General features: G+C 35.8%; 1 protein-coding gene across 1 annotated transcript in view; it reads left to right on the top strand.

The window, feature by feature from the left end:
• The window catches only part of EPHA6 (EPH receptor A6), a 1,023,649-nt gene that overhangs the window by 443,698 nt on the left and 562,216 nt on the right, over positions 1-17,735 (top strand). The window contains exon 4 of the mRNA XM_036242820.1: positions 5,428-5,583. Within this exon, the coding sequence (XP_036098713.1) occupies positions 5,428-5,583 (156 nt within the window). The remainder of the gene's footprint in view (positions 1-5,427; positions 5,584-17,735) is intronic.

The following is a 17,735-nucleotide window of genomic DNA, read 5'->3' as shown; positions in this document are numbered from 1 at the left end:
GAACTACAGGGCGGGTGAAACCATGAGTAAATTTGTAATGCAAGGTAAATATTTTAAACCTTAACTGTAAAGATGATGGGAAATCATCAAAGTTTTTTAAACCAGAGGATGTAATGAAGAAATTTATGTGTTCAAAAATTGCACTATCCAGTATGGTGGCCACATGAGGTTACTGGGCACTTTAAATGTGGCTAGTTTGAACTGGAATGCGCCAGTAATGTAAAATACTTATGGGATTTAAAATATGTAGTAAAGTAAAACAAACAAACAAAACTCAAATAATGTAAAATATTTCAAAAGCTAGTTTATATATTAAAATGATTAATTCTTTTATTTATTGGGTTAAAAGATATTATTAAAATCAATTTCACCTGTTCTTTTTTACGTTTGAATGTGGCTACTACAACAAAAATTATGTATACTTGGCTCCCTTTCTATTACTATTGAACATAGCAGGTTTAGAAGATGCCTCTGTCCCCAGAATTTATTGACGTGCACAAAAATGGGTGCTGAGAGAGCAGTTGTCAGGCTGTCCTTCAGAACGGTTTGAATATCACTAAGCTGTTCTGAAATATTTTAAGAGATGCCCTAAGCATTTTAAGAGGATTCTCAAAGGAAATGAAAAATTAGCTGAAAACTCTTCAGATAAAAATTATTTAAATATATGTTTTAGTTACCAAAGAAAATAAATTAAAGATAATATTTCGCTGCACAAAATTAAGTTATAAACAGCTTCTTCCTATGCTAAGCAATGTTTATGGATGAGATTTGAATGGCTGATAATAGAAAGAAAACAAAATGCTTATAGCTTTTATCTGTGTATAATAGGTTTTATTTCTGTATTTATAATAAGCCTTTATTTTTATTTTTAAAAAGTTTTGAGAAATAATTCACATGCATTACTGTATAAGTCTTAACGTGTACAGCATGATGGTTTGATTTACATATATTGTGAAATGATTACCACAGTAGGTTTAGTTAACATCCAACATCTCATATAGATACCATTAAAAAAAAGAAAATAATTTGTTTCTAAGAACTCTCAGGATCTACTCTATCAACGACTTTCCTGTATGTCATATGGCAATGTTAACTATTCATCATGCTGTACATTACATCCCTAGTAATTAGTTATGCATAACTGAAAGTTTGTATCTTTTGACCTCCTTCTTCCAATACTCCACCCTACTCTTCCTTCTGATAACCACAAATCTGATCTTTTTTTCTGTGAGTTTAGTATTTATTGTTTGTTCGATTTTTAGATTCCATATATAGGAGAGATGATATGGTATTTGTCTCCACTGAAGTTTTAGTGTAGGCCTATAGCATACATATTCCTAATAAATTAATTTTTTGATGGTCTTTTTCAAAAAGTGACTTAAAAGACCTTTATGTTAATATTTATATTATATTTAAAATGACATTGGAATACACAGATGCAAGTTACCTTTTTAAATTTGCCTATTTTCTATAAATTGGTATATTACATTTATAGATATTGCAACAGATTAAATGTTATTTAAATTTATACTGATGTTTAGCATTTTAAATTATTTGGCAAAATGTTACAAATGTAGACTATGAAATATATTCAGTTATTTTGAACTACATACTTAAGAAGAAACCAATTATTTTACTAACAAAATATAAACTGGATTATTGAATAGCATATGATACATTGTCTTGTAACTACTGTCATAAGATTACATTTAGAAATTAAATATTTGCTAAAAATATTTTATTTATGAAAATATTAGTAGGTTAATTATATATTATGTATGTACTCTGTATTTTGACAGGTTTAGAGAAATACTCTTTTTCTTTTATTTAAAAAAAATTTTAAGTCAACCCCTAACTTCAGGTGATTCTAATGTGCAGCCAGAGTTCAGAAGCGGCATTGCAGACTAGAGCTTTTCAAATAGAATGTGCATGCAGCCCCCTGGGGGTCCTGTGTGATGGTAGCTCCTGGCTCAGTGGACCTGCAGGGCCTGAGACTGCTTTTAGAACAGGAGATGCTGATGCTGCTGGCCCAGGGAAAGGCACTTGGAGTATGGAGGTCCTTCCAAGACAAGATTCCCATGCAATCCCCAAGTCATTACCAAGCAGATAAGCTCTTTGCCCAATTTCTCTAGTGCAAAGGGCTGCTTTACGTATTTTTAGTTTTTTAAATTTCTAAGTGAGTGCACAAGAACAAAGGCTGCCAGTAGAACTCTGGGTCCTTCATGCCTGTTCTAGAGGGAGCAACCTGGGCTGGGAAGAAAGAATCGGGCTCCCAAACTCTAGGAAAAAATTTTCTTTATTCCTATTCCCCTAACCCTGCCTTTGCTCTCTTTACTCTTATGTATTCAGGGTTATTTTGTTGTTCTCATTCTGTACTATCCCCACTGCCCGCTATCTCCCTTTTCCACTCCCTCACCCCAACACCACCATTTGTTAACCCTGCCCAGCCTGAGCTTAGGCTAGGTGCACCTGGCTCCCATGGAGTGACCACAGCCTTCTCACCTGCGCTGGCTGAGACACAGGCCAGAGGCTCTTGGACCAGCGAGGCCAACCCCTAGCTGCTAAGAAGCCCACCCTTGGTGCGGATGTCAATCCTGGAGGCTTGTGATAGTGTTTTTATTTATTAGCCATAATAGTATTAATTAATTTATTATCAAGTTAGAGAAGAGACTGTTGTTGTTATTTATGTACCACCACTCACAGATTCACAGATATTGAATAAACAACTATTTAATAGTAACTTTACTACACAGAATTAATAATTTTACTTCTCTTGAATTATTAGATCATTTATAAGGTGTATTTTTATAAAAGCAAACAATGTCCTGGCCAGTCTGGCTTAGTTGTTGGAGCGTCGGCCTGCGGACCAAAGAGTCTTGGGTTGGATTCTGGTCAAAGGAATGTACCTCTGTTGCGGTTCAGTCCCTGGCCTCGGTCAGGGTCGTGTGGGAGGCAGCCAGTCAACATGTGTCTCTCACGTCAATGTTCCTCTCTCTCTCTCTCTCTCCCACTCTGAAGATAAGTGGAAAAATATCCTTGAGAGAGGATTTTTAATTATTAAAAGCAAACAAACTATCGAAAATAGCACAGATATAACGTGTGTGTGTGTGTGTGTGTGTGTGTGTGTGTGTGTGTGTGCCTGGTACATAGTATACTACTAGGATCAGTAGAATTGCATTCATTTAGATCTGTACAAATATCCACATACATACCAAAGAAAGATAGTTCTTTATTTTGATTCATTTAGGTAGAAATTAAATTAAACTTCAAACATTAAATGGCAATTGTTCTTTCTGTCCTAAGTATATAAGCAGAAGCATTATGCATAAATTTCTAATTGTTAAATTAGGATTTTTGTATATTTTTTATTAGAGTATTATGTGAAAATATCTTGAGTTAAAGTAAGTAGTTTGTTATGACATTTATTGATGTAATATGTCACTGGGAAATTAACTTTTTATAGTAGTGTTAATTTGGAAAGTGGCCAGCAGTGGTTTCTTTAAGACCAGAAACAACTAAGCCCTTTGCCATTGTTGACTTTGGATGCATACCTAGCACTGGGTCCTTTTTTCTGGGTCCTTCATTCCTGTGAGAAAATGTACACTGAAAATACCAACACAGCTTTAAGCTAAGAGAAAATGAGGTTCAATAAAACTTTTCATCATATAACTTTACTCATTTACATTTTATGTTTATGATTTTTTGTAAAAATGTAGTTATTTGCATTCCAATTTTATGATTTTTGCCATATGTATATAACACATATACCTTTGTGCTTAATATTTGTCTACCCACTTTTTAACTAATTCAAAATTTTAAAGTGTATTTATTTCAATATAATAAATAGAAAAGTTATGTGAACAAAAAGTCATCATGCCAATTCAACATCAACAGGATTCCCAGATTTGGGGTTTGGTAAACAGAGAGACTTGATTCATTCAAAACAGATTAACTGAAACAGCCTGGCTGTGATACAGTTCAGTTGTTTATCAGCGTGGATGTGGAAGAGCCCAGCTGTGGAACAGTTTGGGTGAGGTGGCCCAGGCAAGGAGGCTCCAGGGTCACAGCCCCGTGTCACAGCTCAGCTCATGCCACAGAGCTCTACTCCAGTGTTACACCTTCTGCCAAGGCAGCACAGTTTTCCATGGAAACTGAAGTGGGCTCCAAGAGACAGGGGAGACTGACAGAGAGAAGTTCCCACCCCTATCCCTGATTGATCCATTTCTATGCAAATGAGAACTCCAAATCCTCACAGTTTGCTTGGTCCAAATAGTAGCATCCTGATTAGTCAGAATAGAGCCATTCTGATTGGTTGGTGAAATGTAAATGCAGCTATAGCTGCATAGCTCTGGTTGGATGGGAAAGGTCTCAATTTTATTTGTAGAATTTTGGCACTGGCTGGTTTGCCTCAGCAGTTAGAGTGTCGGTCGGCGGACCAGAGTCTCAGGTTGGATTCCAGACAAGGGCACAAACTTCGGTTGTGATTCATCCCAGGCCCTGGTCAGGGTTATGCGGGAGGCAGCCAGTCAGTCTGCTTCTCTCACATCAGTGTTTCTCTCTCTCTCTCTCCCTCCCACTCTATCTGAAAATGGAAAAATATCCTCGGGTGAGGATTAAAAAATAATAGTAAATAAAATATTAATAAAATTTTGATCCTACGATCTCTCTTGTAAGGGTCTACTCAGAGGGCAGGAGCACAGAGCAGCAGGCTTGCCAGTTTACTCTGTGGCTTTTCACAGTGTGTATGAGAGGCCTCTGTAAGCAATGGCTGCTGGACTCTGGTTATAAATTTGGGCTTGATTAACCACAAGGAGTCCTTCTTGGCAGGTTTATTCTTCTCAGGGTCAACAATGGTTTGCCATAAAAAAAAAATGATTAAAAATAAAGCAGTACAGTTATCAAACTATAGCTGGATCTTGCTTGCTAAGGTCTCTAAATACAAGGCCATTTCTCATTTTGTTTAAAAAAAAATTTTTTTTTTAGCCTTAAAGAAAAGCATTAAAGATACCCAAGCACCACATTGGGTACTTTCTCCTCAAGTACTCAGAAGGACTGAGGAAGAAATGAAACATAAACATTTTTAACTGTGGGATTCAATGTTATTTAATGCCATCTTTCAGGACTACACAAAATGATTTCCTTTTCCGCTGCTTATAGACATCCACACTTTGATAAGCACTGCTTTTTTGTGTATATGTGTTTCAGGTATGCATTTACAAATTAGCTACATTGAGTAAAATGTGAAGTCACTGTTGTGTTATTAATTTTGAATAACTAATTAATTCATTAATATTAACATATATTGACTTTCTGTGTATGTGTGACACCAAACTCTGATATCCAAAGTGTGCGTAAATTAAATATGTTGTACAGGTGCAAATAAAAGAACTCTAGCAATGCTAACAATTGTTTTTTCTATTTTTACAGCTTGCAGACCAGGATTCTATAAAGCACTTGCTGGGAACACAAAATGTTCTAAATGCCCTCCACACAGTTTAACCTACATGGAAGCAACTTCTGTCTGTCAGTGTGAAAAGGGTTACTTTCGAGCTGAAAAAGACCCACCTTCCATGGCATGTACCAGTAAGTCTATATATTTGCATTTGGAAATCCTGTTTCAGACCATTTTGGTCTCTTCTATTTTTTTACCATAGACATACAAAATCCTATACTATAAATGTTAAATGTCTTTGATGACAGTCAAGGAAAACGTTTCTCTTTGTTATGAGAAGTTTTCAACTGCTTGCGAAGAATGCATTTATTCCTCAAATTTCACGTTGATCCCTGACATGCAAATACCAAACACTGGTTCGAAGACCTATAAATTTTCCCTAACCATATCTGTCCTTAGGAAATTAAAGTAGTTTAAGACTACCTAAGAATTCATAAGCAAAACTCTATTTTGCATCAACTCTTAACAATTTTTTAGGCACTTCATGATAGGACCATCAAGTTTATCATGTGAGGATACTTCCCAATGGAACAATCACCATTGTGCTCTTGTTATGCAGAAAAGTTTTGAGTTTTCTTTGACATTTTTCTATAAAGGAATATATTTTTGAGTTTGTTTACATTTTATCTCTTACTCTCCAATTTTGGGGTTGGAACCAATAGAATATTAAATCTAAATGTTAAAGTCATTTTAATGTATGCATTGAGAATTTTAATTATTTGTATTCTCCTATTACTAAAGTATTGTGAAATATCTGAACATTTTTTAAAAAGTGAATATATTAATGCATTGCTAGGCTATGCAAAAGTCAAATGTCACCTCTTAGATAGTTATAAAAATCTTGTTAAACACATTAATAAGATATTATAGTGAAATTTTGCATATCTTTTTGATGAATGGGTGCCAAAATATTGCTTATCTTATGCAGTTCCTTAGAGGCAAAAGTAGATTGAGAATTACATAATGCCACTTATTTCTTAGAGACAATGGAGATGTCCCATTTTTTCTAAACTGATGCAGTTGTTAGATTTGTCTAAATTACTATAGACTTTAATATAAAATATTTTTATGAACACATTTAATAAAAATGCAACACATTCATTAGTAGATGTAATTTTTGATTTTGGGTTGTAAATGCTGAGACACTACTTCATTCAGAAATTATTACCTAGATATTTTTTTCCTAAAAAAATATTTTAACTTTATAAATAGGAAAAGAAAAATTCTAAATATAATTTTTCAGCTGAGGTGGAAATTGTTTTCAACAGGAAGAGCTTGCTATTACTATACACAGTTAATCCTTCTTGCACAGTTGCTGTTGCTGTTGCTGTATATCATTATATTATGTTTTGGACAACATACTCCAGCTTAGGTAGATGGTGGAGTTTCAAATGGCTATAATATACTGCAAGGCAGTATCTCTCAAACCCTATATCAGAAACTGAATGGAGCTTCCTAAGAGAATGATAGAGGAGAATATTCTCCTTTTATTTTCTTAGGTCACAGATAGTTGACAAGATGAAGGACTATATTGGGTCTTATCACTATAATCCTCTAGTAAGGTAGCAGCATAGGTAGTTGGCAAGGCTTACAGTTCTTTGGAGTGAGAGACTAGTTAAAGAAATAAATATGAGCCCTGCCAGTGTGGCTCAGTGGCTGAGCATCGACCCATGCACCAAAAGGTCACTGGTTCAATTCCTGGTCAGGACCCGGATCCAGGTTGTGGGCCTGATCCCCAGTGGGGAGCATGCAGGAAGCGGCCAATCAGTGTTCTCTCTCATCAATGTTTCTATTTTTCTCTCCCTTTCCCTTCCTCTCTCTCTAAAATCAATAAAGAAAAAAATAAATTTTTAAAAGAAAGAAATATGGGATGTAACAAGGTCTACGAACCTGGTAAATGAGTCAGTCATTTTGTTGAATCAGATCTGTATACTTACCAGCTTAATGTTTTATAGATTTTTTTTTAAGATTCCTTTTTTATAATTATAAATTATAAATTTAAAATTATGGTATTATAAATTATGTTTTTTAAATGCTTGTCTGCCTTATCTATACTAAGTGCAATTCAAAAGTTTAATTCTGGTCACTTTTGGGCAGTGCTTTAGACGGGGACAGAATTCTAGGTTATCTCCAGGGATTAAAAGAGAGAACCCCCAAAGGAAGCTGAAAGCTTTTGTCAGGTCTCCTAGTGCAGCCCCAGGGTCCCCTCTCAAGGCGTCTCTCTACTAATTCCTTGAGGACTTCTCTGCCTTGTTTTAGCAAAGATTTTGCATAGTGTGTTAGAAATTGACTCTTTTAGAGTCAAATTATCTGATTATAAATCTTGGTTTTGGTGCTTGCTAGTTATGTAACATTGGACAAATTATTTAACCTCTCTCAGCCTCAGTTGCACCATTTGTAGTGATAATAGCAATACCCATCTCATTCTTTTGTTACCATGATTAAATTAGTTAATATTTAAAAAGTGCTAAGAACAATATCTAGCACATAGTAGGTGCTACATAAATGTTTACTACAAAGAGCTGTTCTCTTACAATTCATTTTGAAATGATTTTTGATAAGTTAGCATTTAATTGCTTTGTATTGATAATCTTATTTTGGACTCACAGCTTCCATCATCTGCATTCCTACAAACTGAAAAAATAGTGTTCTGAATTTTTAAGGCACTTTCACAAAATATAGTAAGTCCTGTACCTCTATGCCTATCTGATGTCAGTAAAGTTTTTGAATTACACTCTGATTAGATGAGAAACCATTGCATTTATTTTGATGTATTCAGGAAGAGCGAGGACTATAAACTCCAAAGCATCATAGCTCATAAAGATGAAAGAGTTAGATTATTGGGGAAGAAAAATCAGGAAAATGACATGTCAGGAGGCCATTGAACAATTAGACTGTTAGACCCTGGCCCTCCTTAAGAGGACCACCAGGGTAAGTTCACCAAGACGTCAAAACAGAACTTTTTTTCTTTCCATCTGTATCTATATTTATTTTATTTTTTAATCTTTACTGTTGAAAATATTACAGATGTTCCCCTTTTATTCCCCACTGACCCCCTCCTCCCCACTCCCACACCCCTCCTGCCTTCCTTACACTATTGGTTATGCATATAAGTCTTTGGTTTAACTCTTCCAACCCTCCCCTAGTCCCCTTTTCCTCTAAGGTTTGTCAGTCTGTTCCCTGCTTCCAACAAGACATAGAATTTCTGAAGCCTCAAATCAAACAAGTAGTCAACCTTTCCTATTTTTCATGAACCACAAACTATGGTCAAATTTTAATAGCTTCAAGCTCCCTTAACTGCTAGATCATATATCTATGACTTAGCCATTCTTTAATACCTTTATTCCAATAGTGTGTTATCTAAATGTCAGAATTTGAGTCAGGTACACAGTCAATAGTCAATCCCATCACTTCCTGGTGTTTTTGTCAGTGTAAACATCTGAAACTGTGCTTTTAAAGACTCTTCCAGAGATTTGAAATGAGGCGTTTTTTTCCCCCTTAGTATCAGAGGCAGGGAGATTTTGAATGTATGAGTTTAAAAGAATATAAAGGAGTAAAATATTGGAAATGATAAACCAAGACTTTGGCCAATAAATGGCATAATAAGGAAAGAGTTCATATGTGTATTGTGCATGATTATATAAATTATATGATTTTAAGAACTCCAAGAAGTCATTCTGTGCCTCTTAATGCTGTCAACAATGCTTACATTTCTGGTACAACAATGCATGTGATTACACCATTAAAAGTTCTAATGAACAAAATAAACACAAAAATTAGAAACACTCATAGATGCAGAAAACAGACTGTCAGTTGTCAGAGGAGGGGCTGGGTGAAGAAGATCAAGGGATTAAGGAGTACAAATTGGTAGTTATAGAATGGTCACAGACTTATAGATTATAGCATAGGAAATATAGTCAGGAATATTGTGATAAATGTGTATGTGGCAAGGTAGGTACTTGAAGCAGCAGGGAGACTACTCTATAAAGTACATGATTTTCTAACTACTTTGCTGTAAATTGTAATTGAAAAAAATAAATATATGAAAACTATTTAAAGAGTTTTATAGCCCTGGCAGGTGCAGCTCAGTTGGAGTGTGGTCCTGCACACCTAGGGGTGGCAGGTTCAACTCCTGGTCAGGGTACATACTCAGGTTGCAGGTTCAATCTCAGATAGAGCTCTGTCAGCGCACATGTGAGAGGCAGCTGATCAATTGTTTCTCTCTCCCTTCCACTCTCTAAAATCAATTAAAAAATAATTTTATAACTTCTTTGGGTTCTCACTGCAGAGATAGGTATCTTATTTCATAATTTTGAAACTTATATAATTTATTTAAATAAATATTTTTTTTGTTAATATTGTATTCTTATAGAGCAGTTTTAGATTCACAACAAAATTAGAGACAGTATGGAGATCTCCCATGTACCCTCCTACCTCAGGTGTGCATAGCCTCTCTCATTATCAACATCCTCCATCAGAATGATACATTGGTTACAATGGAGGGACCTGCAAAGACACACCACAGTCACCCAAAGTCCATAGTTTACATTAGGGGTCACTCTTGGTTTGTACATTCTGTGGATTTGGACAAATGTATAATAACATGTATCTATCATTATGTATCACACAGAATATTTTCACTGTCACAAAATCTGTGCCCTGCCTATTCATCCTTCCCTCCAACCAACCCTTGGCAAACACTTATCTTTTTAATGTCTCACTTTTGCCTCTTTCAGAATATCAAATTGTTGGAATAACAGTGTGTAGCCTTTATAGACTGACTTCTTTCATTCAGTGATATTTATTTAAGATTCCATAATGTCTTTTTTTAAATGCTTTTATTGATTTTTTAGAAAAGAAGAGAGAGAGAGAAACATCACTGTGAGAGAGAAACATAGATCGACTGCCTCCTGCACACCCCCCTCTAAGGATCAAGCCCACAACCCGGGCATGTGCCCTGACAGGGAATCAAATCGTGACCTCTCAGTCTATGGGACAATGTTCAATCTATTGAGCCACACTGGCCAGGCTCCTCCATGTCCTTTTATGTCTGGGTAGGTTATTTGGTTTTTAGTAATGAATACTATTCCATCGTCTGGATGTTCATATATCCAGTTACCTAGTGAAGGACAGCTTGGCTGCTTTCTAATTTGGACAATTAATGAATAAGCTGCTAAACATAGATGTGTAGGTTTTTATGTGGACATAAATTTTCAACTCCTTTGAGTAACTAACAAGAAGTGTGACTGATGGATCATATGGTACCTATATGTTTAATTTTGTAAGAAACCACTGAATTGCTATTTTGCATTCCCACCAACAATGAATAAGAGTTCCTGTTGCACCACATCTTTGCCAGCATTTGGTGTGGCCAGTGTTCCAGATTTTGGCTATTTCAAATAGTTGTGTAGTGGTATCTCATTGTTGTTTTAATTTGCATTTCCCTAATGACATGCTATGTAGAGTATCTTTTCATATGCTTAATTTCCATTTATATATCATTTTTGATGAGGTAGCTACATAAAGATTTTTAGTGTTTCAAATGGCTACAGTTGAAAAAAAAATGATGTCCCATATTCAGAACTAATCCCTTGAACAGATGTGTTGTTTGGTGGTGGGGTAATCTGATCCTTTAACCTTCTACTGGCCTGGCTATTATTGTTAATTTCTTCTTTTGACATTTTATTTTCACTAACTTCTTGCTCACAGCCTATACGTATATTCAAATTTCTATCATTAATAAATGCTCCCAGCCCAATATGTTTTCTCCTCCAAAACAAACACCTTGGAAAAGCAGTCTTCATTGGTTGTGGCTACTTCACTTTTAATTTTTATTCTAGTGCATTAAGACTTTTGCTCTTCACTCTACTGCAGTCAATGTATCAGAAAAATTCACCAATGATCTTATTTGTCATTTTGCATTAGAATAACGTTTCCATCCTGTTATTTATGACATTTAATTCTGTTAATTACTCCCCTTTTCTTTAAACTATCTGTTCCCTTTCCATCTAAGACATTGCAATCTTCCCTTCACCCTCTTAATTTTCTGACCATTTTGTTTATCGCCATTAATGTTTTCTCTTCTGATCACCTGTTAAATGTTCATTTTTCTCACATCCCTTACTTTGCCTTTTGTCTTTTCACATGCTCTCTTTCTCATGGCTGCAAAGAACACCTATTTATGATGATTGCCTATATTTTATTCTTATTGCAGTCTTCTCTCTGAAGGTCCAAACTGTTTAGCAAACTAATCATGAGACTGACCACCTATTTGTCCTATGGAAACCTGCCTGTATCTCCAACTTTCTACCATAGCATTCTCCCCTTGGTTATTAAACTCATGGACTTCCAACATGTTGTGCTTGTTCTCATCCTTAGCGCCAGAAGTTTCTTCTACTTGAAATGCCCTTTAGATCTAGCCATGGCTGTTTTCCTTTTGCCATTCGGACTCAAATATCAGTTCTTAGGACAGGCATTTATTGACCACCCATTCAAAAATAGAATCCTTCCCAGTTATCTTTTTTTGTGTCACATTTTACTTTTTTTTATGGATTATATAACTCTTTGAAAATATCAGATTTATTTGTATAGTTGCTTCCTCGTTTATTGTCATTCAACCCATACTAGATTGAAAGGTCATAGGATCATGGATGTTCTTGCTTTACTGTTCTTCTTTTCCACTAGTAATAATACCTGGCAGATACTAGGCACTAAATAAATATTTAATGAACAAATAAACTAATAATTTCTATCTCAACCTGCAAAAGACAATTTTATTTCTTTCTTCCCCAACCTCCTGATATACTCTAGCTTGTTTTCTTATCCTGGTGAATCTTTATCTACCTATCCATTCAACCCAGAAAGTTTAGACTCATAAATTTGCCCTACCCTCAGCATGTGCAAGTGGTCACAAGTCCTATGAATTCTACATCTTAGCATTTCTTCAATTCCTTCCTTCCGGTCAGTTCCTGGCCCTATCCTCTTAATAAAAGCCCTCAACTATCCCTTGGGCAAATTTAACATCTCGGCAAGTCTCCTTTCTTGTCTTTCATCTCTCAAAATATTCTAAACTATTAAAACATATTATTGCTACACAAAAACAAAACCTTAATCATATTTCCACTTCTTCTGCCTAAAGTCTTTTAAAACCCAAAGTTGTAAGAGTTAACTCAAGGAGATATAAAGTCCAGCCTTGACCTGTCTCTCCCTCTCCAATTTTAGGTTCTCTCAAATAGTCCTAATACACAGTTATGCCAGCAGCATCCTTCCAAGTTTGGGTCTTCTTGATTTTTAAAAATTCACTGTGTCTTTTCTACATAAACTGCAAAATACATTTAAAAATTATGAATAAGAAATTTTAAATGAAATACTGAAATGTTTTCTCTAGTTTCTTCATCTGCTTTGTAAACTATTAACTTTATTTCTCAGGTAGTCACATTAATGTATCTTGTATGCTTTATTAAAGGATGAGCTGTGGGCAATACTCGCAATATCAAGTCTTGGTCAATTAGGGCTGAGTACAGGAGACCCTAGTGCCTGCCAAGTCTGTTATCAAAATAACTGTCTAAGGCTTTTCCAGGCCAGAAGGGAAATTACTCATTGAGGTTGAAGAAACAAAGGAAAATAAGACTTACTAAGAAAGTGCTTGTCAAGCAAGAAGGACAGAAAGCATGAAAAGGTCTAGAGAAATGAAATGAGGGTCTGTATATGGATTTATATAGACAAATTATAATTCTACACTTACAGCATTTCTTACTTTGATGGTTCTCATGTGTTTAAATCAGTTGGATTTTATTTAAAGCTACTGAACAGGTTCTGGAAGATTAATAGATTCAACAAATGTTTGTGTTCCCCATTTAGCAAAGTTCAGAAAATTGAATGTAAATCATATATGTAGATCATTTTAATGCACATCAGAATATTTTTTGTCACTTAAATATGCAATCAAGTAGATTATGTGTAAAAAGAGTATTTTCAAACTTCATTCTTTTTTTCTTTTTATTTATTTTTTCTTTATTAATTTTAGAGAGAGAGCGGAAGGGAGCAGGAGAAATAGAAACATCAATGAGAGCCCTGGCCAGTTTTGCTCAGTGGTTAGAGCATCGGCCTGCAGTCCAGAGAGACCCAGGTTCGGTTTCCGCTAAGGGCACGTGCCTCAGTTGCAGTTTGTCCCTGGCCCTGGTTGGGTCATACAGAAGGCAGTCACTCGATGTGTCCCTTTCATGCCGATGTTTCTCTCTCTCTGTCTTTTCCTCTCTCTCCCTGCCACTCTATCCGAACAAAATGGAAAAATGTCCTTGGGTGAGGATTAAATAAAAAAGGAACATCAATGAGAGAGAATTTCAGTTGGCCACTTTCTTCATGCCCCTCACTGGGGATTTGGCCCACAACCTGGGTATGTGCCCTGAATGAGAATCGAACTGGCGACCTCTTGGTGCGTAGGTCGATGTCGATGCTCAACAACTGAGCCACACCAGCTGGGCCTCCAACTTCATTTTTATTTATTTATTTTATTTTTTATTTTTTTATTTTTTTATTTTTTTTATTTTTATTTTTATTTATTTATTTTTTTATATGAATTTTTATTTATTTTTTTGATACAGATATTTTACCTTTTTACCCCATTGGCACCCCCCACCCTACCCCCCCTCCACCCTGTCCCCGGCTTAGTTGTCCATGTCCGTTGGTCATGCATACATGCATATAAGTTCTGTGGTTTATCTCTTCTCACCCCCCCACCCCCCCATCCCCTCTTCTGAGGGATGTCAGTCTGTGCCCTACTTCCATGTGTCTGGGTCTACTGTATTCCTCAGACTGTTATGTTCATTATATTCCGTATATAAGTGAGATCATGTGGTATTTGTCTTTTTCTGCTTGGCTTCTTTCACTTCGGATAATACTTTCCAGGTCCCTCCATGTTGTCTCAAAGGATAAGAGATCTTTCTTTCTTACCGCTGCATAGTACTCCATTGTGTATATGTACCACAGCTTTTTTATCCATTCGTCTACTGGTGGACACTTGGGCTGTTTCCAGATCTTAGCTATTGTAAATAGTGTTGCTATGAACATGGGGGTACATATATTCTTCCTGATTGGTGTTTCAGGCTTCTTAGGGTATATTCCCAGCAATGGGATCACTGGGTCAAATGGAAGTTCAATTTTTAATTTTTTGAGGTAGCACCATATTGTTTTCCATAGCGGCTGCACCAGTCTGCATTCCCACCAGCAGTGTATTAGAGTCCCCTTTTCTCCACACCCTCGCCAACACTTGTTGTTTGATGATTTGTTGATGGCGGCCATTCTGACAGGTGTGAGGTGATACCTCATTGTTGTTTTAATTTGCATCTCTCTGATGATTAGTGACGTTGAACATTTCTTCATATGTCTCTTGGCCATTTGTATGTCCTGTTTGGAGAGGTGTCTATTCAGCTCCTCTGCCCATTTTTTAATTGGGTTCTTTGTCTTCCTTTTGTGTAGTTGTATGAGCACTCTATATATATTGGAAATTAACCCCTTATCTGATACATCATTGGCAATGATGTTCTCCCATACAGTGGGTTGCCTTTCCATTTTGATGATTGTTTCTTTTGCTGTGCAGAAGCTTTTTAGTTTGATGTAGTCCCATGTGTTCATTTTCTCCTTTATTTCTGTTGCCTTAGGTGATGTATCAGTGAAAATTCTGCTCCGTATGATGTCCGAAATTTTGTTGCCTACATTTTCTTCTAGAATTTTTATGGAGTCACGGGTCACATTTAAGTCTTTTATCCATTTTGAGTTTATTTTTGTGTATGGTGTAAGTTGATGGTCTAGTTTCATTTTTTTGCATGTAGCTGTCCAATTTTCCCAACACCATTTATTAAAGAGGCTGTCTTTACTCCACTGTATGCTCTTGCCACCTTTGTCAAATATTAATTGAGCGTATTGCCTTGGGTCCATTTCTGGGTTTTCAGTTCTGTTCCACTGGTCTATATGCCTGTTCTTGTGCCAGTACCAGGCTGTTTTGGTTACAGTCGCTTTGTAGTATAACCTGATATCTGGTATTGTGATCCCACCTACTTTGTTCTTCTTTTTCAAGATTGCTGTGGCTATTCGGGGTCTTTTTTGGTTCCATATGAACTTTTGAAGTATTTGTTCTAGTTCTATGAAATATGTCGTTGGTATTTTGATGGGGATTGCATTGAATCTATAGATTGCTTTGGGTAGTATGGACATTTTAATTATGTTAATTCTTCCAATCCATGAACAGGGTATGTGCTTCCACTTTTTTATATCTTCCTCTATTTCTTTTTTTAATGACCTGTAGTTTTCTGCAAATAGGTCCTTTACTTCTTTGGTTAAGTTTATTCCTAGGTATCGTAATTTTTTTTGCGCAATGTTAAATGGGATTGTTTTTTCAGTTTCTCTTTCTGTGAGTTCATCATTGATGTACAAGAATGCCGTCGATTTCTTGATGTTAATTTTGTATCCTGCTACTTTGCCAAATTCATTTATTAAGTCTAATAGATTTTTGATGGAGTCTTTAGGGTTTTCTATGTACAATATCATGTCATCTGCAAATAATGACAGTTTCACTTCCTCCTTTCCAATTTGGATCCCTTTTATTTTTTCTTCATGTCTGATTGCTGTGGCTAAGACTTCCAGTACAATGTTAAATAAGAGTGGCGAAAGTGGACATCCCTGTCTTGTTCCTGTTCTTAATGGAAATGTTTTTAGTTTCTGTCCATTGAGTATGATGTTGGCTGTAGGTCTTTCATATATGGCCTTTATTATGTCGAGATATGATCCCTCTATTCCTACATTGCTGAGCGTTTTTATCAGAAATGGATGCTGGATTTTGTCGAATGCTTTTTCAGCATCTATTGATATGATCATGTGGTTTTTATTCTTTATTTTGTTGATGTGGTGTATCACGTTTATTGATTTGCGAATATTGTACCAGCCTTGCATCCCTGGAATGAATCCCAGTTGGTCATGGTGAATAATTTTTTTGATGTACTTCTGGATCCGATTTGCTAATATTTTGTTCAGGATTTTGGCGTCTATGTTCATCAGGGATATTGGCCTGTAGTTTTCTTTCTTCGTAGTGTCTTTTTCTGGTTTTGGAATTAGAATTATGCTGGCCTCATAGAACGTGTTTGGAAGTCTTCCTTCTTCTTGAATTTTTTGAAATAGTTTGAGGAGAATGGGTGTTAGTTCTTTTTTGATTGTTCGGTAAAACTCCCCCGTGAAACCATCTGGGCCTGGGCTTTTGTTTGCTGGGAGAGTCTTGATTACCTCTTCAATTTCCTTAGTTGTTATTGGTCTGTTCAAGTTTTCTATCTCTTCTGGAAATAGTTTTGGGAGACTGTGTGTTTCTAGAAATTTGTCCATTTCGCTTAGATTTTCGAATTTGTTGCCATATTATTGTTCATAATAGTTGTTAACGATCTTTGTATTTCTGTGGTAATAGTTGTTACTTCTCCTCTTTCATTTCTCATTTTGTGTATTTGGGTTCTCTCTCTTTGTTTCTTGGTGAGTCTAGCTAAGGGTCCATCAATCTTGTTTATCTTTTCGAAAAACCAGCTCTTTGTTTCATTGATCCTTTGAATTGTTTTTTTGGTCTCTATGTCATTTATTTCTGCTCTGATCTTTACTATTTCCGTCCTTCTACTTGCTCTGGGGTTTTCTTTTTGTTTGCTTTCTAATTCTTTAAGTTGTGAGGTTAGACAGTCAATTAGAAATTTTTCTTGTTTTTTGAGGTAGGCCTGTAGTGCTATGAACTTCCCTCTCAGAACTGCTTTTGCTGCATCCCATAGATTTTGTGTTGTTGTGTGTTCATTTTCATTGGTTTCTAGGAAGTTTTTAATTTCTTCCTTGATCTCGTCGGTGACCCATTCATTGTTTAATAACATGCTATTTAACCTCCATGTGTTGAAATGTCTTTGCATGTTCTTGTTGCAATTGATTTCTAGTTTCATGCCATTGTGATCTGAGAAGATGCTTGATATGATTTCAATCTTCTTGAACTTGTAGAGATTTAGTTTGTGTCCTATCATGTGGTCTATCTTTGAGAATGTCCCATGTGCACTTGAGAAGAATGTGTATTCTGTAGTTTTGTGGTGTAATTCTCTGTATATATCTATTAAATCCATTTGATCTAGTGCTTCATTTAGAGTCTCTGTTTCCTTGCTAATTTTTTGTCTAGAATATCTATCCAGTGATGTCAGCAGGGTATTGAAGTTCCCTGCTATGATTCTATTGTTGATTTCTCCTTGAAAGTCCTCCAGAAGGTTTTTAATATATG

The sequence above is a fragment of the Molossus molossus genome, unplaced genomic scaffold (assembly GCF_014108415.1).
Source record: "Molossus molossus isolate mMolMol1 unplaced genomic scaffold, mMolMol1.p scaffold_m16_p_5, whole genome shotgun sequence".
Taxonomy (NCBI): domain Eukaryota; kingdom Metazoa; phylum Chordata; class Mammalia; order Chiroptera; family Molossidae; genus Molossus; species Molossus molossus.
This window is presented reverse-complemented; position numbering and strand designations above follow the sequence as displayed.